At 46.2% G+C, this 22,336-nt stretch overlaps 1 protein-coding gene across 1 annotated transcript in view; it reads left to right on the plus strand.

Moving 5' to 3' along the window:
* Window positions 1-22,336, plus strand: part of LOC120041567 (thyrotropin-releasing hormone-degrading ectoenzyme-like) — a 105,575-nt gene that overhangs the window by 58,723 nt on the left and 24,516 nt on the right. The window contains exon 3 of the mRNA XM_038986440.1: window positions 365-491. Within this exon, the coding sequence (XP_038842368.1) occupies window positions 365-491 (127 nt within the window). The remainder of the gene's footprint in view (window positions 1-364; window positions 492-22,336) is intronic.

A 22,336-nucleotide genomic window follows, 5' to 3' on the forward strand; every position in this document is an offset into this window, starting at 1 on the left:
TGTGTGTGTGTGTCTCTGTGTGTGTGTGTGTGTGTGTGTGTGTGTGTGTGTGTGTGTGTGTGTGTGTGTGTGTGTGTGTGTGTGTGTGTGTGTGTGTGTGTGTGTGTGTGTGTGTGTGTGTGTGTGTGTGTGAACAACAGAACTGAACCAGTGCTTTATTTCCCTCCTCCTTCACATCCTCTCATTCTTTTTGTCTTCCTTCCTTCCTTCCTTCCTTCCTTCCTTCCTTCCTTCCTTCCTTCCTTCCTTCCTTCCTTCCTTCCTTCCTTCCTTCCTTCCTTCCTTCCTTCCTTCCTTCCTTCCTTCCTTCCTTCCTTCCTTCCTTCCTTCCTCCCTCCCTCCCTCCCTCCCTTCCTCCCTCCAGATCCGACTGTATGCCAGGCCCAACGCCATCCAGAGCGGAGCGGGTGACTACGCTCTCCACATCACAAAGAGACTCCTCCAGTTCTATGAGGATTACTTCAAAGTCAAATACTCCCTGCCCAAATTAGGTGAGACACGTGGGGCCCGGGGCTAACCTAACTCTGTTCTGTTCTGTACTGCGTGGTTTGAATACTGCTTCTCACCAAGGCACATACACACACACACACACACACACACACACACACACACACACACACACACACACACACACACACACACACACACACACACACACACACACAGCAAGGCTGGTTGTCGATAGTGAGAGGATTTCCTGATTTTCTGAACAGGGGAATCCTGTGTTGCTATGGCTACGTTACTCTGTGGCAGAATGGTAGCCCCTTTAAAGACAGTTTATTCTATGGCTACGTTACTCTGTGGCAGAATGGTAGCCCCTTTAAAGACAGTTTATTCTATGGCTACGTTACCCTGTGGCAGAATGGTAGCCCCTTTAAAGACAGTTTATTCTATGGCTACGTTACCCTGTGGCAGAATGGTAGCCCCTTTAAAGACAGTTTATTCTATGGCTACGTTACTCTGTGGCAGAATGGTAAACCTTTTAAAGACAGTTTATTCTATGGCTACGTTACTCTGTGGCAGAATGGTAGCCCTTTTAAAGACAGTTTATTCTATGGCTACGTTACTCTGTGGCAGAATGGTAGCCCTTTTAAAGACAGTTTATTCTATGGCTACGTTACCCTGTGGCAGAATGGTAGCCCTTTTAAAGACAGTTTATTCTATGGCTACGTTACTCTGTGGCAGAATGGTAGACCTTTTAAAGACAGTTTATTCTATGGCTACGTTACCCTGTGGCAGAATGGTAGCCCTTTTAAAGACAGTTTATTCTATTGCTACGTTACTCTGTGGCAGAATGGTAGCCCTTTTAAAGACAGTTTATTCTATGGCTACGTTACCCTGTGGCAGAATGGTAGCCCTTTTAAAGACAGTTTATTCTATGGCTACGTTACCCTGTGGCAGAATGGTAGCCCTTTTAAAGACAGTTTATTCTATGGCTACGTTACCCTGTGGCAGAATGGTAGCCCTTTTAAAGACAGTTTATTCTATGGCTACGTTACTCTGTGGCAGAATGGTAGCCCCTTTAAAGACAGTTTATTCTATGGCTACGTTACCCTGTGCAGAATGGTAGCCCTTTTAAAGACAGTTTATTCTATGGCTACGTTACTCTGTGCAGAATGGTATCCCTTTTAAAGACAGTTTATTCTATGGCTACGTTACCCTGTGGCAGAATGGTAGCCCTTTTAAAGACAGTTTATTCTATGGCTACATTACTCTGTGGCAGAATGGTAGCCCTTTTAAAGACAGTTTATTCTATGGCTACGTTACTCTGTGGCAGAATGGTAGGCCTTTTAAAGACGCCACTCTGTGATTGTCAGAATTCAGTAGTGTAATGTTCATTCTAGGGCTGTTAGATTGTTGGAATCATCGTTTGTGAATTTTCTGTAGTTGATGTGTGAATGGCGGTTTGTGTGTGTGTAGGTCTATTTGTGTGTATGTATATGTGTGTGTGTCTCCGTGTGTGTGTGTGTGTGTGTGTATGTGTGTGTGTGTGTGCAGCAGCCGTCGCAGAGTGCAGCCTGACATCAGAAGTCTACTCTGTCGGTGTCTCTCTCCATTGGGTTTCTGTCAGTTTGGCGTGTTCATTTAAATATACCCATCAATCTTCCCCAACAGACCCCTTCTCTCCCTCTCTCCCTTTCTCCTTGTCTCCGTCCCTCCCTGACACTCTTCCTCTCCCACTCTCCCTCCCCCCTATCCTCTCTCCCGCTCTCTCTCTCCCTCTCAATCCCTCCCTCCTATCTTCCTCCCTCCTTTCCTCTCTCCCTCTCTCTCCCCCCCTCTCAATCCCTCCCTCTCTCCCGTCTTCCACTCTCCCTCCCTCCTATCCTCTCTCCCGCTCTCTCTCCCTCTCAATCCCTCCCTCCTATTTTCCTCCCTCCTTTCCTCTCTCCCTCTCTCTCTCCCTCCCTCAAAATCCCTCCTGTCTCCCTCTCTATTTTCCTCTCTTCCTCTCTCTCTCCCTCTCTCTCCCTCCCTCTCAATCCCTCCCTCCCGTCTCCCACTCTCCCTCCCTCTCAATCCCTCCCTCCCGTCTCCCTCCCTATTTTCCTCTCTCCCTTTCTCTCCCTCCCTCTCAATCCCTCCCTCCTGCCAGCTCTCTCCCCACTTATGTGTGCTCTTAAATGCCCTCCCTCCCTCTCTCCCTCGCTGTCTCCCTCCCTCCCCCCCTCGCTACCTCCCTCCCTCCCCCCCTCGCTGCCTCCCTCCATCCCGGCGGCGCTAGGCTCCATCTGCTAGCTGTGGCAGCATGGCGTTGTGCGGAATGGCAAGGCAAGGCTCCACGGGGCTCACTGGAGAACTAACCCAACTGCTTCAGGGCCTCAGAATGTAGTGTACTTTAACACACAGGCATCAGTCTCTGTCTGTCTATAGCATATATTAGGAGACAGAGCTCCTGGTGGTTCCTTTGTTGTTGTCGTTGTCGTTGTTGTTGTTGTACGGTTATGGAAAAGGAGCGTGGGTAAAGTATTTTTCAGGGTGTCATAGCTGCATTGTAAGTGTACATCTTGTCTCTCTGTGGCTGCTGAGATGAGCTTTACAGAACTGGTCGTTGTCATACGTTCATCTCATAAAGACCCAGTTGAATTGGTATTTCCTCTTCTGAAATGTGCTCCCCACTGACTGCTAACATGTCTTTTGTTTGGATCTTCTCCCTACTAATACAGTTTCATAAGTAGGAATGTGAGCTGATTACATATGGTTTCATTTAGTCATTTAGTTTCATTTAGTCAAGTAAGGATCTATCTATCTATCTATCTATCTATCTATCTATCTATCTATCTATCTATCTATCTATCTATCTATCTATCTATCTATCTATCTATCTATCTATCTATCTATCTATCTGTCTGTCTGTCTGTCTGTCTGTCTGTCTGTCTGTCTGTCTGTCTGTCTGTCTGTCTGTCTGTCTGTCTGTCTGTCTGTCTGTCTGTCTGTCTGTCTGTCTGTCTGTCTGTCTGTCTGTCTGTCTGTCTGTCTGTCTGTCTGTCTTATGGACATGTGTTATGGACAAAGTCTGTTAGTGAAGCCAACGCCTGTACACTGTCACTTCTACTGTGATAATGACACTGACATACACTCACTGGCCAGTTTATTAGGCACACCACCCTGTTCATGAAAATGGATCGCTCCTATAGGAAGTGAGTCATTTGGCTGTGGTTTGCTATACACAGCAGGCAGACAGGCCTTGCGACATTCAGTTACTGTTAGATTGGATGTTAGAAGAGACTCAAAGCGTGGTATGATCGTCGGTGCCAGGCGCGCTGGATCCTCTATCTCATTAACGGCTGCTCTCCTTTTCACACACGACCGTGTCTAGGGTTTACAGAGAACGGTGCGACCAACAAAACACATCCAATCAGAGGCAATACTGTGGGTGGAAACAGCTTGTTGATGAGAGAGGTTGAAGGAGAATGGTAAGAATCATGCCAGCTAACAGGTGGGCCACAAACAGGCAAATAACGGCTCAGTACAATAGTGGTGTGCAGAATGGCATCTCGAAAGCACACAACTCGTCGATTCTTGTCACAGATTGGCTATTGCCGCAGACGACCACACTGGGTTCCACTTCTATCAGCTAAAAACAAGAAGAAGCAGCAGCTCTTGTGGGTCATGTTTTCCTGGCACACGTTAGGTCCCTTGATACCAGTTGAGCAACGATTGAACATCACTGCTGACCGAACCCAACAGAGCCTCTTTGGGATGAGATGGAACGGAGCTGTTGGCAGCGTGAACGTACCGCCGTCCAATCTGCAGCAACTGCCTGATGCCATCGCGTCAGCATGGACCAACATCCCTGTGGAACATTTCTGACACCTTGTAGAATCCACGCCCCCGACAATTCAGGGTGTTCTGGAGGCAAAGGGGGGGGGGGGGGGGGGGGGCGACGACCCGGTTGTAGATGGGTGTACCTAATTAACTGTCCACTGAGTGTAAGTGCATGTGGTACCAAAGAGCCTATTAGAGTTCCATTGTTACGACAGTCACCATTTTGTTACATTGGTGTCAGAAGAGGGATGGTGTCCGTGGGGCCATCAGAGAGGTGTGTCGACGTGAGGGACTTGCAATAGAGAAGTGTAGGGACAGGCTCTCCCGAAGGAACGGGGTAATGAAGCAACCTTAACCCAACACCTAGCCACGTTAACCCAACACCTAGTCACCTTAACCCAACACCTAGCCACCTTAACCCAACACCTAGCCACCTTAACCCAACACCTAGCCACCTTAATCCAACACCTAGCCACCTTAATCCAACACCTAGCCACCTTAATCCAACACCTAGCCACCTTAACCCAACACCTAGTCACCTTAACCCAACACCTAGTCACCTTAACCCAAAACCTAGCCACCTTAACCCAACACCTAGTCACCTTAACCCAACACCTAGCCACCTTAACCCAACACCTAGTCACCTTAACCCAACACCTAGTCACCTTAACCCAACACCTAGTCACCTTAACCCAAACACCTAGCCACCTTAACCCAACACCTAGCCACCTTAACCCAACACCTAGCCACCTTAACCCAACACCTAGTCACCTTAACCCAACACCTAGTCACCTTAACCCAACACCTAGCCACCTTAACCCAACACCTAGCCACCTTAACCCAACACCTAGCCACCTTAACCCAACACCTAGTCACCTTAACCCAACACCTAGCCACCTTAACCCAACACCTAGCCACCTTAACCCAACACCTAGTCACCTTAACCCAACACCTAGCCACCTTAACCCAACACCTAGTCACCTTAACCCAACACCTAGCCACCTTAACCCAACACCTAGTCACCTTAACCCAACACCTAGTCACCTTAACCCAACACCTAGTCACCTTAACCCAACACCTAGCCACCTTAACCCAACACCTAGTGACCTTATCCCAACACCTAGTCACCTTAACCCAACAACTAGTCACCTTAACCCAACACCTAGTCACCTTAACCCAACACCTAGCCACCTTAACCCAACACCTAGCCACCTTAACCCAACACCTAGCCACCTTAACCCAACACCTAGCCACCTTAACCCAACACCTAGTCCCCCCCCCCCCCAAATTTGCTACGCTATATTAGGGCTCGTTGGACGAGGGAGAAAATGTCCTGACATTGGAAGTTAGATTACTGTGTCTCCTCTCTGACAATTCAGGATTGCTTCGTCTGAAGTTGCACCCTATTCCCCATCTAGTGCACTATTTAGGGAATAGGTTGTCATTTCAGACACAACTCCTCTCAAAACTAGTGCACTGCGTAGGGTAGAGAGTCATTTGAGAGACAACTCCGCTCAAAACTAGTGCACTGCGTAGGGTAGAGAGTCATTTGAGAGACAACTCTGCTCAAAACTAGTGCACTGCGTAGGGTAGAGAGTCATTTGAGAGACAACTCTGCTCAAAACTAGTGCACTGCGTAGGGTAGAGAGTCATTTGAGAGACAACTCTGCCCAAAACTAGTGCACTGCGTAGGGTAGAGAGTCATTTGAGAGACAACTCTGCCCAAAACTAGTGCACTGCGTAGGGTAGAGAGTCATTTGAGAGACAACTCTGCCCAAAACTAGTGCACTGCGTAGGGTAGAGAGTCATTTGGGAGACAACTCTGCCCAAAACTAGTGCACTGCGTAGGGTAGAGAGTCATTTGAGAGACAACTCCTCTCAAAACTAGTGCACTGCGTAGGGTAGAGAGTCATTTGAGAGACAACTCCTCTCAAAACTAGTGCACTGCGTAGGGTAGAGAGTCATTTGAGAGACAACTCTGATCAAAACTAGTGCACTGCGTAGGGTAGAGAGCCATTTGAGAGACAACTCCTCTCAAAACTAGTGCACTGCGTAGGGATCAGAGCGCCCTGTCAGATTTGCCTCATCACGTCATGGTTCCGGTGTGAAGTGAGGCCTCGGTGAAGACATGTCCTAGATATAATGTGTGTTGTGGTTATATAAAGGCACCATCTGGGTGCTGTGTAGAGACAGCAGTTGGAGGCCCCCAGGACCTAACAGCTAGGGCCATGCAGCACTGATTCATACGGCCTGCCTACTGACACTCTGTTGAATGCAACCACATAGGATGAAATCACATGGAAAGATGGCCTGCCTGTAGCGCATAGCACCGTAGCACGCTAGCACCCTAACACACTAGCACACTAGCATGCTAACACGCTAACATGCTAGCACCCTAACACACTAGCAGACTAGCATGCTAACACGCTAACATGCTAGCACCCGAGCACACTAGCATGTTAAAACACGCTAACACGCTAGCACTCGTACGACACAGCATCTTGAACACTTCAGAGGAACACGAGGATGATTCTGTTCTTTTTTCTAACTGATTGGGATTGTAGACTGTTCACATAGACCAATCGATCTGTTTTGTTGCCTTTTAAACAATAACGATTATCTTTGAATATCATTTAATTTCCGACGCTCCTACAGAAGCAGGCCTCATATGTGAAAGGCTTTCAAAGTGGATTTCCTTTATAAACGATAGGTGAAAGACTTAAATAATAGAGGGACAGATAGTTCCATTGAAAAGGCATTGTGTCATTGTGAACTAATAATGACATAGTTCCATTGAAAGGGCATATAGTTCCTATAACGGTAAAGGAAGATAGTTCCTATAATGGTAAAGGAAGATAGTTCCTATAATGGTAAAGGACGATAGTTCCTATAATGGTAAAGGAAGATAGTTCCTATAATGGTAAAGGAAGATAGTTCCTATAATGGTAAAGGAAGATAGTTCCTATAATGGTAAAGGAAGATAGTTCCTACAATGGTAAAGGAAGATAGTTCCTATAATGGTAAAGGAAGATAGTTCCTATAATGGTAAAGGAAGATAGTTCCTATAATGGTAAAGGAAGATAGTTCCTATAATGGTAAAGGAAGATAGTTCCTATAATGGTAAAGGAAGATAGTTCCTATAATGGTAAAGGAAGATAGTTCCTATAATGGTAAAGGAAGATTGTTCCTACAATGCTCTCCAAATAGTTTCCCTTCTCCGGTTTCTTTCTACCATTCTCAACCTCATATTTACTTGTCATTCAGTTTTTCCGGCATCGAGTTCATTTCATTTATTTTCTGTAATTTACCACCCTTGGTGTCGCACCATATTGGTATGTGGCACCAGAGAGAGAAGGGAGGGAGAAGAGAAGAGAAGAGAGAGAATAGAGAGAAGAGAGAGAGATAGAAAGAACGATAACAGAGAGAGAGAGAGAGAGAGATAGAGAGAGAGCGAGAGAGAGAGAGAGAGAGAGAGAGAGAGAGAGAGAGAGAGAGAGAGAGAGAGAGAGAGAGAGAGAGAGAGAGAGAAAGAGAAAGAGAGAGAGAGAGAGAGAGGGAGAGAGAGAGAGGGAGAGAGAGAGAGAGGGAGAGAGATACACTTTTTGAAACCTTTTTAAGTGCAATATTTCCTGTTAAACTTGAATAGTTTTTTGTTGTTTTGTGTCTCCTCACTTTTGTTTATTATTTATTTCACTTGCATTGGCAATGTAAACATATGTTTCCCATGCCAATAAAGCCCTTTGAATTGAATTGAGAGAGCGAGAGGAGAGAGGAGAGAGGGGAGAGGAGAGAGGAGAGAGGAGAGAGGGGAGAGGGCCATGTGAGTGGGTTCGGTCTTGTATAACGAGTCGTCGTCTTGCGTTTTGAGAAACGAAGCCATAAAGTGTATCTGTGTTTGTCCATCACAGCGGACCATTGTTCAGCCCCTCCAATCCTTAAGTAGGCTCTAATTACAGCAAGTTAATCACCACTGCCATCTCCTTAGAGTGACAAAGCAGAGATGAGGCTTGTGTCCCAAATTACGCCCTATTCCCTACATAGCCCTATGGGCCCTGGTCAAAAGTAGTGCACTGTGTAGGAAATAGGGTGGCATTTGGTAAGCAGACCACTTAAACACTGAAACTTCTCTAAGGCTAACTACTGGCTTCACTTTCACTGTCAGAGGAAGGTAGAATTAGTGGGGAAATGGAAGGCGGGAGGGAGGGAGAGAGGGAGGGAGAGAGATAAAGACGAGAGAGACAGAAACAGAGAGAGCGAGAGTAGTGTGAGAGAGACAGAGAGAGAGGGAGAGATTGTGTGGGGAGAGAGAGGTAGAGAAAGAGACAGACAGAGAGAGAGAGAGGGGGGAGGGGAGAGAGAGAGAGAGGTAGAGAAAGAGACAGACAGAGAGAGAGAGATTGCGGGGGAGAGAGAGAGGTAGAGAAAGACACAGACAGAGAGAGAGAGAGACTGCGGGGGAGAGAGAGAGGTAGAGAAAGAGACAGACAGAGAGAGAGAGGTAGAGAAAGAGACAGACAGAGAGAGAGAGAGAGAGAGAGGGGGAGGGGAGAGAGAGAGAGAGGTAGAGAAAGAGACAGACAGAGAGAGAGAGAGGGGGAGGGGAGAGAGAGAGAGGTAGAGAAAGAGACAGACAGAGAGAGAGAGGATGGGAAAGAGACAGACAGAGAGAGAGAGAGAGAGGGGGAGGGGAGAGAGAGAGAGAGGTAGAGAAAGAGACAGACAGAGAGAGAGAGGTAGAGAAAGAGACAGACAGAGAGAGAGAGAGAGAGAGAGGGGGAGGGGAGAGAGAGAGAGAGGTAGAGAAAGAGACAGACAGAGAGAGAGAGAGGGGGAGGGGAGAGGGTCTCAAAGGGAGTTTTCTACTGCGTTCTCCCCTGCTGTGGAGCTGCCAGTCTGTTAGTGAAGCATCTCTATAAGCATCCCTGTCATTTCCTCTGGTTGTGACGGGTGCCTCTCTCTCTCTCTCTCTCTCTCTCTCTCTCTCTCTCTCTCTCTCTCTCTCTCTCTCTCTCTCTCTCTCTCTCTCTCTCTTTGTTCTCTCTAAAGTGCTACCTACCAGGCGTTTTAGAGTCTGTATAATTAAATCAATGATGTATTGAGGATTAGAGAAAGACTTAAATCAACTCAGCTCTTTTTAACTATCTCTATCTCTCCTCTAATTCTTTCTCACCTCACAGTGTGAGTCTCTGCTCAGAGGCAGAACTGTTTCACCGGTGGTGTAATATGGTAAAATAGTTGGTGCTTAAAAACGCTGATCGCTGTGAGTAAAGAAACATTCGGTGCAAAAGGTGGGTAAACGCTCGCGCAAAATATAACGGCTGGGTAAACGGCGTTTATGTGTGTTTACTCTCCACTACACACACTGTTCACCAGCGTCTGGATAATGTACTTAGTCATGGTTTCAAGCATGTTATTGTTGTAGACCCCTTTCTGTGATGACAAGGAAGCACTTTTGACCAATGTAACTTCCTCATAGATGACAAGCTTAACAAAGTCTCACTCCAACGACGCTGTAGAGGATGTCTGCTGTTGTGCGAGTTCCTAACTCGTTGTGGGGACATCCCGAGTGGCGCAGTGGTCTAAGGCACTGCATCACAGAGTTCAGAGGCATCACTACAGACCAGGTTCGATCCCAGGCTGTGTCGCAGCCGGCCAAGACTGGGAGACCCATGAGGCGGCGCGCAATTGGGCCTTCGTCGTCCGGGTTAGGGGAGGGTTTGTGTCTCTGCTCAAATCTGGGTAAAAGATTGAAAGGAATGTGAGTTTTATTTTGTCATTGCTTTTTAAAAGTCCAAACCTTGACAGCAGACTTGCCAGCTAAGACAGACAAGCTAGCTACTCTAATTTGATTGATAGCCTGAAATTGCATTTTAGTAGCGAGTCTTGAGGTTGGGAGATTGGGAACTTATCTGGGCTAAAGCCAACTTCATACAATTGCTAGGTGGCTAGTAGTATTACAGAGAAACTACTAGCCAAGATAGTATGAAACAGGACAAATCTGACTGGGCATGTGCCCCTGTGCTCCTATGGACGTGACGCCTCTGACTGCCAGGTCTACTGGATCCTGTTCGAAGGGACGGGGGTGACGAGGTGGCCAGGCCAGAGTATCCAAGAGAGGATGACAGAGATGGAGGGAGAGAAGAGGAGAGGAGGAGTGGAGAGGAGAGGAGAGAGGATTGGGAGGAGAAGAGGAGTGGAGAGAAGAGGAGAGAGGAGAGGAGAAGAGGTGATTGGAGAAGAGGAGTGGAGAGGAGAGGAGAGAGGATTGGGAGGAGAAGAGGAGTGGAGAGAAGAGGAGAGAGGAGAGGAGAGGAGAAGAGGTGATTGGAGAAGAGGAGTGGAGAGGAGAGGAGAGGAGAGAGGATTGGGAGGAGAAGCGGGAGGAAGCAGGGAGGAGAGGAGAGAGGTACTAGGAGAGGAGAGAGGTACTAGGAGAGGAGAAGAGGGAGGAGAGGAGAGGAGAGAGGTACTAGGAGAGGGTAACTGCCTGGTCACAGGAGCCTGGGTCATATTCATTAGAGCACACAACAAAAAATGCCTAAAACATTTTGCCATGTAAATCAGATTATATCCCTAAATCAACCAAATGCATTTATTTATTTGCCGTTAGAGTGTTTGTCTGTGGTTTGTCATATCAGTCTCTCCAAATTGGCTCATATTGAAGAGGTGTATTCATCTGTCTGTGATGACTCATAGACATGTCGGAGCCACGTGTGTCAGATCAAAACAGAAAGTGTATGTCACCCCAAAAAAGGGAAATATGATTCTATCCGTTGCTTATGAAATGTTAATATTGACCCACTACATTCAGAAATGATTGATTTAGTATCTTGTTTCTTAGTGAACCTCATACAACATTAATTCAACATAGTAAATGTTTTATTACACAGTACACCCAGACATTGCTGGCTTGTCCAACACTACTGTAAGACTGTAGCTCTGAGCTCAGTGGAGACTATGGAGTCAGTCTATTAGTTATCTGTCTGTCAGTGTTGTGGAGCTCAGTGGAGACTATGGAGTCAGTCTATTAGTTATCTGTCTGTCAGTGTTGTGGAGCTCAGTGGAGACTATGGAGTCAGTCTATTAGTTATCTGTCTGTCAGTGTTGTGGAGCTCAGTGGAGACTATGGAGTCAGTCTATTAGTTATCTGTCTGTCTGTGTTGTGGAGCTCAGTGGAGACTAGGGAGTCAGTCTATTAGTTATATGTCTGTCAGTGTTGTGGAGCTCAGTGGAGACTATGGAGTCAGTCTATTAGTTATCTGTCTGTCAGTGTTGTGGAGCTCAGTGGAGACTACGGAGTCAGTCTATTAGTTATCTGTCTGTCAGTGTTGTGGAGCTCAGTGGAGACTACGGAGTCAGTCTATTAGTTATCTGTCTGTCAGTGTTGTGGAGCTCAGTGGAGACTATGGAGTCAGTCTATTAGTTATCAGTCTGTCAGTGTTGTGGAGCTCAGTGGAGACTATGGAGTCAGTCTATTAGTTATCTGTCTGTCAGTGTTGTGGAGCTCAGTGGAGACTACGGAGTCAGTCTATTAGTTATCTGTCTGTCAGTGTTGTGGAGCTCAGTGGAGACTACGGAGTCAGTCTATTAGTTATCTGTCTGTCAGTGTTGTGGAGCTCAGTGGAGACTATGGAGTCAGTCTATTAGTTATCAGTCTGTCAGTGTTGTGGAGCTCAGTGGAGACTATGGAGTCAGTCTATTAGTTATCTGTCTGTCTGTGTTGTGGAGCTCAGTGGAGACTATGGAGTCAGTCTATTAGTTATCTGTCTGTCTGTGTTGTGGAGCTCAGTGGAGACTATGGAGTCAGTCTATTAGTTATCTGTCTGTCAGTGTTGTGGAGCTCAGTGGAGACTATGGAGTCAGTCTATTAGTTATCTGTCTGTCAGTGTTGTGGAGCTCAGTGGAGACTATGGAGTCAGTCTATTAGTTATCTGTCGGTCTGTGTTGTGGAGCTCAGTGGAGACTATGGAGTCAGTCTATTAGTTATCTGTCTGTCAGTGTTGTGGAGCTCAGTGGAGACTATGGAGTCAGTCTATTAGTTATCTGTCTGTTTGTGTTGTGGAGCTCAGTGGAGACTATGGAGTCAGTCTATTAGTTATCTGTCTGTCAGTGTTGTGGAGCTCAGTGGAGACTATGGAGTCAGTCTATTAGTTATCTGTCTGTTTGTGTTGTGGAGCTCAGTGGAGACTATGGAGTCAGTCTATTAGTTATCTGTCTGTCAGTGTTGTGGAGCTCAGTGGAGACTATGGAGTCAGTCTATTAGTTATCTGTCTGTCTGTGTTGTGGAGCTCAAATCAAATCAAATTTTATTTGTCACATACACATGGTTAGCAGATGTTAATGTGAGTGTAGCGAAATGCTTGTGCTTCTAGTTCCGACAATGCAGTAATAACCAACGAGTAATCTAACCTAACAATTCCACAACTACTACCTTATACACACAAGTGTAAAGGGATAAAGAATATGTACATAAAGATATATGAATGAGTGATGGTACAGAACGGCATAGGCAAGATGCAGTAGATGGTATAGAGTACAGTATATACATATGAGATGAGTAATGTAGGGTATGTAAACATAAATTGGCATTGTTTAAAGTGGCTAGTGATACATGTATTACATAAAGATGGCAAGATGCAGTAGATGATATAGAGTACAGTATATACATATACATATGAGATGAGTAATGTAGGGTATGTAAACATTATATTAAGTGGCATTGTTTAAAGTGGCTAGTGGTACATTTTTACATAATTTCCATCAATTCCCATTATTAAAGTGGCTGGAGTTGAGTCCAGTATGTTGGCAGCGGCCACTAAATGTTAGTGGTGGCTGTTTAACAGTCTGATGGGCTTGAGATAGAAGCTGTTTTTCAGTCTCTCGGTCCCTGCTTTGATGCACCTGTACTGACCTCGCCTTCTGGATGATAGCGGGGTGAACAGGCAGTGGCTTGGGTGGTTGTTGTCCTTGATGATCTTTATGGCCTTCCTGTGACATCGGGTGGTGTAGGTGTCCTGGAGGGCGGGTAGTTTTCCCCCGGTGATGCGTTGTGCAGACCTCACTACCCTCTGGAGAGCCTTACGGTTGTGGGCGGAGCAGTTGCCGTACCAGGCGGTGATACAGCCCGACAGGATGCTCTCGATTGTGCATCTGTAGAAGTTTGTGAGTGCTTTTGGTGACAAGCCGAATTTCTTCAGCCTCCTGAGGTTGAAGGCGCTGCTGCGCCTTCTTCACAACGCTGTTTGTGTGGGTGGACCAATTCAGTTTGTCCGTGATGTGTACACCGAGGAACTTAAAACGTTCCACCTTCTCCACTACTGTCCCGTCGATGTGGATAGGGGGGTGCTCCCTCTGCTGTTTCCTGAAGTCCACAATCATCTCCTTTGTTTTGTTGACGTTGAGTGTGAGGTTATTTTCCTGACACCACACTCCGAGGGCCCTCACCTCCTCCCTGTAGGCCGTCTCGTCGTTGTTGGTAATCAAGCCTACCACTGTAGTGTCGTCTGCAAACTTGATGATTGAGTTGGAGGCGTGCATGGCCACGCAGTCGTGGGTGAACAGGGAGTACAGGAGAGGGCTCAGAACGCACCCTTGTGGGGCCCCGGTGTTGAGGATCAGCGGGGTGGAGATGTTGTTACCTACCCTCACCACCTGGGGGCGGCCCGTCAGGAAGTCCAGGACCCAGTTGCACAGGGCGGGGTCGAGACCCAGGGTCTCGAGCTTGATGACGAGTTTGGAGGGTACTATGGTGTTAAATGCTGAGCTGTAGTCGATGAACAGCATTTTCACATAGGTATTCCTCTCGTCCAGATGGGTTAGGGCAGTGTGCAGTGTGGTTGCGATTGCGTCGTCTGTGGACCTATTGGGTCGGTAAGCAAATTGGAGTGGGTCTAGGGTGTCAGGTAGGGTGGAGGTGATATGATCCTTGACTAGTCTCTCAAAGCACTTCATGATGACGGAAGTGAGTGCTACGGGGCGGTAGTCGTTTAGCTCAGTTACCTTAGCTTTCTTGGGAACAGGAACAATGGTGGCCCTCTTGAAGCATGTGGGAACAGCAGACTGGGATAAGGATTGATTGAATATGTCCTTAAACACACCAGCCAGCTGGTCTGCGCATACTCTGAGGACGCGGCTGGGAATGCCGTCTGGGCCTGCAGCCTTGCGAGGGTTAACACGTTTAAATGTTTTACTCACCTCGGCTGCAGTGAAGGAGAGCCCGCAGGTTTTGGTAGCGGGCCATGTCAGTGGCACTGTATTGTCCTCAAAGCGAGCAAAACATTTATTTAGCCTGTCTGGGAGCAAGACATCCTGGTCCGCAACGGGGCTGGTTTTCTTTTTGTAATCCGTGATTGACTGTAGACCCTGCCACATACCTCTTGTGTCTGAGCTGTTGAATTGCGACTCTACTTTGTCTCTATACTGGGACTTAGCTTGTTTGATTGCCTTGCGGAGAGAATAGCTACACTGTTTGTATTCGGTCATGTTTCCGGTCACCTTGCCCTGGTTAAAAGCAGTGGTTCGCGCTTTCAGTTTCACGCGAATGCTGCCATCAATCCACGGTTTCTGGTTTGGGAATGTTTTAATCGTTGCTGTGGGTACGACATCGTCAATGCACTTTCTAATGAACTCGCTCACCGAATCAGCGTATTCGTCAATATTGTTGTTGGACGCAATGCGGAACATATCCCAATCCACGTGATCGAAGCAGTCTTGAAGCGTGGAATCAGATTGGTCGGACCAGCGTTGAACAGACCTGAGCGAGGGAGCTTGTTGTTTTAGTTTCTGTTTGTAGGCTGGAAGCAACAAAACGGAGTCGTGGTCAGCTTTTCCGAAAGGAGGGCGGGGGAGGGCCTTATATGCGTCGCGAAGTTAGTATAACAATGATCCAAGGTTTTACCAGCCCTGGTAGCACAATCGATATGCTGATAGAATTTAGGGAGTTTTGTTTTCAGATTAGCCTTGTTAAAATCACCAGCTACGATGAATGCAGCCTCAGGGTGTGTGGTTTCCAGTTTACAAAGAGTCAGATAAAGTTCGTTCAGGGCCATCGATGTGTCTGCTTGGGGGGGAATATATACGGCTGTGATTATAATCGAAGAGAATTCCCTTGGTAGATAATGCGGTCGACATTTGATTGTGAGGAATTCTAGATCAGGTGAACAGAATGACGTGAGTTCCTGTATGTTGTTATGATCACACCACGTCTCGTTAATCATAAGGCATACACCCCCGCCCCTCTTCTTACCAGAAAGATGTTTGTTTCTGTCGGCGCGATGCGTGAAGAAACCAGCTGGCTGCACCGACTCCGTTAGCGTCTCTTGAGTGAGCCATGTTTCCGTGAAGCAGAGAACGTTACAATCCCTGATGTCTCTCTGGAATGTTACCCGTGCTCGGATTTCATCAACCTTATTGTCAAGAGACTGGACATTGGCGAGTAGTATGCTAGGGAGTGGAGCGCGATGTGCCCGTCTCCGAAGCTTGACCAGGAGACCGCTTCGTTTGCCCCTTTTTCGGCGTCGCTTAGGGTCGCCGGATGGGATCAGATCCATTGTATTGGGTGGAAGGCAAAACACTGGATCCGCTTCGGGAAAGTCATATTCCTGGTTGTAACGATGGTGAGTTGACGTTGCTCTTATATTCAGTAGTTCCTCCCGACTGTATGTAATGAAACCTAAGATTACCTGGGGTACCAATGTAAGGAATAACACATAAAAAAACAAAATACTGCATATTTTCCTAGGAACGCGAAGCGAGGCGGCCATCTCGGTCGGCGCCGGAAGTGGAGACTATGGAGTCAGTCTATTAGTTATCTGTCGGTCTGTGTTGTGGAGCTCAGTGGAGACTATGGAGACAGTCTATTAGTTATCTGTCTGTCTGTGTTGTGGAGCTCAGTGGAGACTATGGAGTCAGTCTATTAGTTATCTGTCTGTCTGTGTTGTGGAGCTCAGTGGAGACTATGGAGTCAGTCTATTAGTTATCTGTCTGTCTGTGTTGTGGAGCTCAGTGGAGACTATGGAGTCAGTCTATTAGTTATCTGTCTGTCAGTGTTGTGGAGCTCAGTGGAGACTATGGAGTCAGTCTATTAGTTATCTGTCTGTCTGTGTTGTGGAGCTCAGTGGAGACTATGGAGTCAGTCTATTAGTTATCTGTCTGTCAGTGTTGTGGAGCTCAGTGGAGACTATGGAGTCAGTCTATTAGTTATCTGTCGGTCAGTGTTGTGGAGCTCAGTGGAGACTATGGAGTCAGTCTATTAGGTATCTGTCTGTCAGTGTTATGGAGCTCAGTGGAGACTATGAAGACAGTCTATTAGTTATCTGTCTGTCAGTGTTGTGGAGCTCAGTGGAGACTATGGAGTCAGTCTATTAGTTATCTGTCGGTCTGTGTTGTGGAGCTCAGTGGAGACTATGGAGTCAGTCTATTAGTTATCTGTCTGTCAGTGTTGTGGAGCTCAGTGGAGACTATGGAGTCAGTCTATTAGTTATCTGTCTGTCAGTGTTGTGGAGCTCAGTGGAGACTATGGAGTCAGTCTATTAGTTATCTGTCTGTCTGTGTTGTGGAGCTCAGTGGAGACTATGGAGTCAGTCTATTAGTTATCTGTCTGTCTGTGTTGTGGAGCTCAGTGGAGACTATGGAGTCAGTCTATTAGTTATCTGTCTGTCAGTGTTGTGGAGCTCAGTGGAGACTACGGAGTCAGTCTATTAGTTATCTGTCTGTCAGTGTTGTGGAGCTCAGTGGAGACTATGGAGTCAGTCTATTAGTTATCTGTCTGTCAGTGTTGCGGTGACACTACCGAGCTGGCACGCACGCACGCACGCACGCACGCACGCACGCACGCACGCACGCACGCACACACACACACACACACACACACACACACACACACACACACACACACACACACACAGTGGTGGTCCCGGTGCTGTGTCACGGTCTGCAGCTCTGTCAAGGTCACCCTCTCCACCAGCGCCAGTCTTGGCACCAGCACCGTCCCCCGTCCGCCCCACACTTCATCATGGAAGTTATTCACCAGAACCACGCTGGTGTGGGTGTGTGTCATCTCTCCTTGTTGGGGACATATAAACACTACGGAGGATACTACTATACTACTAGGAGGATACTACTATACTACTAGGAGGATACTACTATACTACCAGGAGGATACTACTATACTACCAGGGGGATACTGCTATACTACTAGGAGGAGACTACTATACTACTAGGAGGATACTACGATACTACCAGGAGGATACTACTATACTACCAGGAGGATACTACTATACTACCAGGGGGATACTGCTATACTACTAGGAGGAGACTACTATACTACCAGGAGGATACTACTATACTACTAGGAGGATACTACTATACTACCAGGAGGATACTACTATACTACTAGGAGGATACTACTATACTACTAGGAGGAGACTACTATACTACTAGGAGGATACTACGATACTACCAGGAGGATACTACTATACTACTAGGAGGATACTACTATACTACTAGGAGGAGACTACTATACTACTAGGAGGATACTACGATACTACCAGGAGGATACTACTATACTACTAGGGGGATACTACTATACTACTAGGAGGAGACTACTATACTACCAGGGGGATACTGCTATACTACTAGGAGGATACTACTATACTACTAGGAGGAGACTACTATACTACTAGGAGGATACTACTATACTACCAGGAGGATACTACTATACTACCAGGAGGATACTACTATACTACCAGGGGGATACTACTATACTACTAGGAGGATACTACTATACTACTAGGAGGAGACTACTATACTACTAGGAGGATACTACTATACTACCAGGAGGATACTACTATACTACCAGGGGGATACTACTATACTACTAGGAGGATACTACTATACTACTAGGAGGATACTACTATACTACTAGGAGGAGACTACTATACTACTAGGAGGATACTACTATACTACCAGGAGGATACTACTATACTACTAGGGGGATACTACTATACTACTAGGAGGAGACTACTATACTACTAGGAGGATACTACTATACTACTAGGAGGATACTACTATACTACTAGGAGGATACTACTATACTACTAGGGGGATACTACTATACTACTAGGAGGATACTACTATACTACTAGGAGGATACTACTATACTACTAGGAGGATACTACTATACTACTAGGAGGATACTACTATACTACTAGGAGGATACTACTATACTACTAGGAGGATACTACTATACTACTAGGGGGATACTACTATACTACTAGGAGGATACTACTATACTACTAGGGGGATACTACTATACTACTAGGAGGATACTACTATACTACTAGGAGGATACTACTATACTACTAGGGGGATACTACTATACTACTAGGAGGATACTACTATACTACTAGGAGGATACTACTATACTACTAGGAGGATACTACTATACTACTAGGAGGATACTACTATACTACTAGGAGGATACTACTATACTACTAGGGGGATACTACTATACTACTAGGGGGATACTACTATACTACTAGGAGGATACTACTATACTACTAGGGGGATACTACTATACTACTAGGAGGATACTACTATACTACTAGGAGGATACTACTATACTACTAGGGGGATACTACTATACTACTAGGAGGATACTACTATACTACTAGGAGGATACTACTATACTACTAGGGGGATACTACTATACTACTAGGAGGATACTACTATACTACTAGGAGGATACTACTATACTACTAGGAGGATACTACTATACTACTAGGAGGATACTACTATACTACTAGGGGGATACTACTATACTACTAGGAGGATACTACTATACTACTAGGGGGATACTACTATACTACTAGGAGGATACTACTATACTACTAGGAGGAGACTACTATACTACTAGGAGGATACTACTATACTACTAGGAGGATACTACTATACTACTAGGAGGATACTACTATACTACTAGGGGGATACTACTATACTACTAGGAGGATACTACTATACTACTAGGATGATACTACTATACTACTAGGAGGATACTTCTATACTACTAGGGGGATACTACTATACTACTAGGGGGATACTACTGTACTACTAGGAGGACTAGTAACGAGAACTCCCTGGATACACTGTGGTCGCATACCAAAAAGCACCCTATTCCCTATATAGTGCACTACATTAGACCAGGGCCCTATTCAATATAGTGTACTACATTAGACCAGAGCCCTATTCCCTATATAGTGCACTATTTTGACCAGAGCCCTATTCCCTATATAATGCACTACTTTAGACCAGAGCCCTATTCAATATAGATCACTACTTTAGACCAGAGCCCTATTCCCTATATAGTGCACTACTTTAGACCAGGGCCCTATTCAATATAGTGCACTACTTTAGACCAGAGCCCTATTCCCTAATAGTGCACTACTTTAGACCAGAGCCCTATTCCCTATATAGTGCACTACTTTACACCAGGGCCCAGTCAAAAGTAGTGAGCTTTGTAGGGAATAGGGTGCCATTTGTGATGTTAACAGCCCGTTCTGATAACCCTGGGTTGTCATGAAGTATGAGTAGCAACATACAGCACAGAGTTACAGTCAGAATGGACCTTTTAAACAGCCAACCATTACTCTGGGAAATGACAGGAAATACAACAGAGCCACTGGAGAACCCTAAGAGGCTGATGAAGGCCTGCTGGGTCTGTAGGTGTCCAACCATTACTCTGGGAAATGACAGGAAATACAACAGAGCCACTGGAGAACCCTAAGAGGCTGATGAAGGCCTACTGGGTCTGTAGGTGTCCAACCATTACTCTGGGAAATGACAGGAAATACAACAGAGCCACTGGAGAACCCTAAGAGGCTGATGAAGGCCTGCTGGGTCTGTAGGTGTCCAACCATTACTCTGGGAAATGACAGGAAATACAACAGAGCCACTGGAGAACCCTAAGAGGCCGATGAAGGCCTGCTGGGTCTGTAGGTGTCCAACCATTACTCTGGGAAATGACAGGAAATACAACAGAGCCACTGGAGAACCCTAAGAGGCTGATGAAGGCCTACTGGGTCTGTAGGTGTCCAACCATTACCCTACCACCAGTCCTCTGAGTTGCTTGATGCCTCGACCGCTGTCGTCCAGCCCTCCGTTCTGTTTTAGAGTTTATTCGCTGTAGAATGGTCGTTAACAACGCAAGGGTAACGGTAATCCTTTCTAGAAGTCATTATTTCCCGCCCTCCAAGGTTATTACGAGGGGCACTTTGAAAGCCGAGCGGCAGCGCGTTTGAAGCCAGACCGTTATAGAACAGGTTCTCTCTCTACCACAAAGAGAAAAAGTCCAGTCCAATTCATCAGATGGCATCTCTCAATTGCGGGCTTGGTACTTCCCTCTCACCACTCAAACCCTCAGGCCAGTCCCAGCTAAAACCCCATCCTTTCAGTAGGGTCCAATTCATCAGATGGTATCTCCTCCCTGCTGCTCTGCTACAGTAAGACTGCCATTAAGCTGACAGTCAGGCCTTTATCTCCCTACAGTTAAACACAGTCAAGTCCTGAGAGTCAGACCTTTATCTCCCTACAGTTAAACACGATCAAGTCCTGATAGTCAGACCTTTATCTCCCTACAATTAAACACAGTCAAGTCCTGTTAGTAAGACCTTTATCTCCCTACAGTTAAACACAGTCAAGTCCTGTTAGTAAGACCTTTATCTCCCTACAGTTAAACACAGTCAAGCCCTGATAGTCAGACCTTTATCTCCCTACAGTTAAACACAGTCAAGTCCTTTCTCTCCCTGCATGCCCCAGCAGCCCAGCTCAATATATCCTTATTCCAGACACACCAACCACCCCACAAATACTATGCAAGTGTCCCAAATGGCACCCTATTCCCTATAAAGTGCACTACTTTTGACCAGAGCACTGGTAAAAAAAATGATTGCACTATATAAGGAGGGAATAGGGTGGATGAAGCCTAAATACATGTCATTGTTTGGCATTGGCCTGGTCTGAGACCATGAGAGTCTTTTATATTACCATCCACTGTACTGGCATTCTGAGTCCCGTTCTTCTTCTACTAATACGATTACTGAATGTGTGTGGGAGCCAGAGTCCGACTCTTGGCTTTATGTCATAGATAATCTGGGGTTACTTGGATAGAGAATAGGGGAAGAGAGAGACAGAGAGAGAGTGAGAGAGCGAGCGAGAGAGAGAGAGAGAGTGAGAGAGAGAGAGAGAGTGTGAGAGAGTGAGTGAGAGAAAGCGAGAGAGAGAGAGAGAGAGAGTGAGTGAGTGAGTGAGTGAGTGAGTGAGTGAGTGAGTGAGTGAGTGAGTGAGTGAGTGAGTGAGTGAGTGAGTGAGTGAGTGAGTGAGAGACAGGGAGACAGAGAGACAGAGAGAGAGAGAGAGAGAGAGAGAGAGAGAGAGAGAGAGAGAGAGAGACAGAGTGAGAAACAAAGAGAAACAAAGAGAAAGATAGAGAGAGTGAGAAAGAGAGGGAAAGATAGAGAGAGTAATCAGACTAAGCCTTGCTAGCGGGTCTATTGACGCATTATGAGCATATTGTTGTGGTGTGTGTGTGTGTGTGTGTGTGTGTGTGTGTGTGTGTGTGTGTGTGTGTGTGTGTGTGTGTGTGTGTGTGTGTGTGTGTGTGTGTGTGTGTGTGTGAATGTGTGTGTGTGTGTGTGTGTGTGTGTGTGTGTGTGTGTGTGTGTGTGTGTGTGTGTGTGTGTGTGTGTGTGAATGTGTGTGTCCTGATCACACAAGCCGCCATCAACGCCACAGCGTGTTGAACTAGAAAAGCCTGGCATCGAGGGAACCCCCTTCGAGCCGATGACGAGTCTTTTGGACGTCAACATTCTAACAGTCAAATAAATACATTTCATATATGCTACCGCAAAAATAGCAACTTGTCTGTGTTTATGAAGATAACATTAGAATACCAAACAAAATGTACTTGAAAGAATACAATAGCAGTTTCATTATTTTATGTAACTGTAGGCTATAATATACCAGAGGAGGCTGTTGAGGGGAGGACGTAGGCTATAATATACCAGAGGAGGCT

Source organism: Salvelinus namaycush, unplaced genomic scaffold, assembly GCF_016432855.1.
Source record: "Salvelinus namaycush isolate Seneca unplaced genomic scaffold, SaNama_1.0 Scaffold478, whole genome shotgun sequence".
NCBI classification, from domain to species: Eukaryota; Metazoa; Chordata; class Actinopteri; order Salmoniformes; family Salmonidae; genus Salvelinus; species Salvelinus namaycush.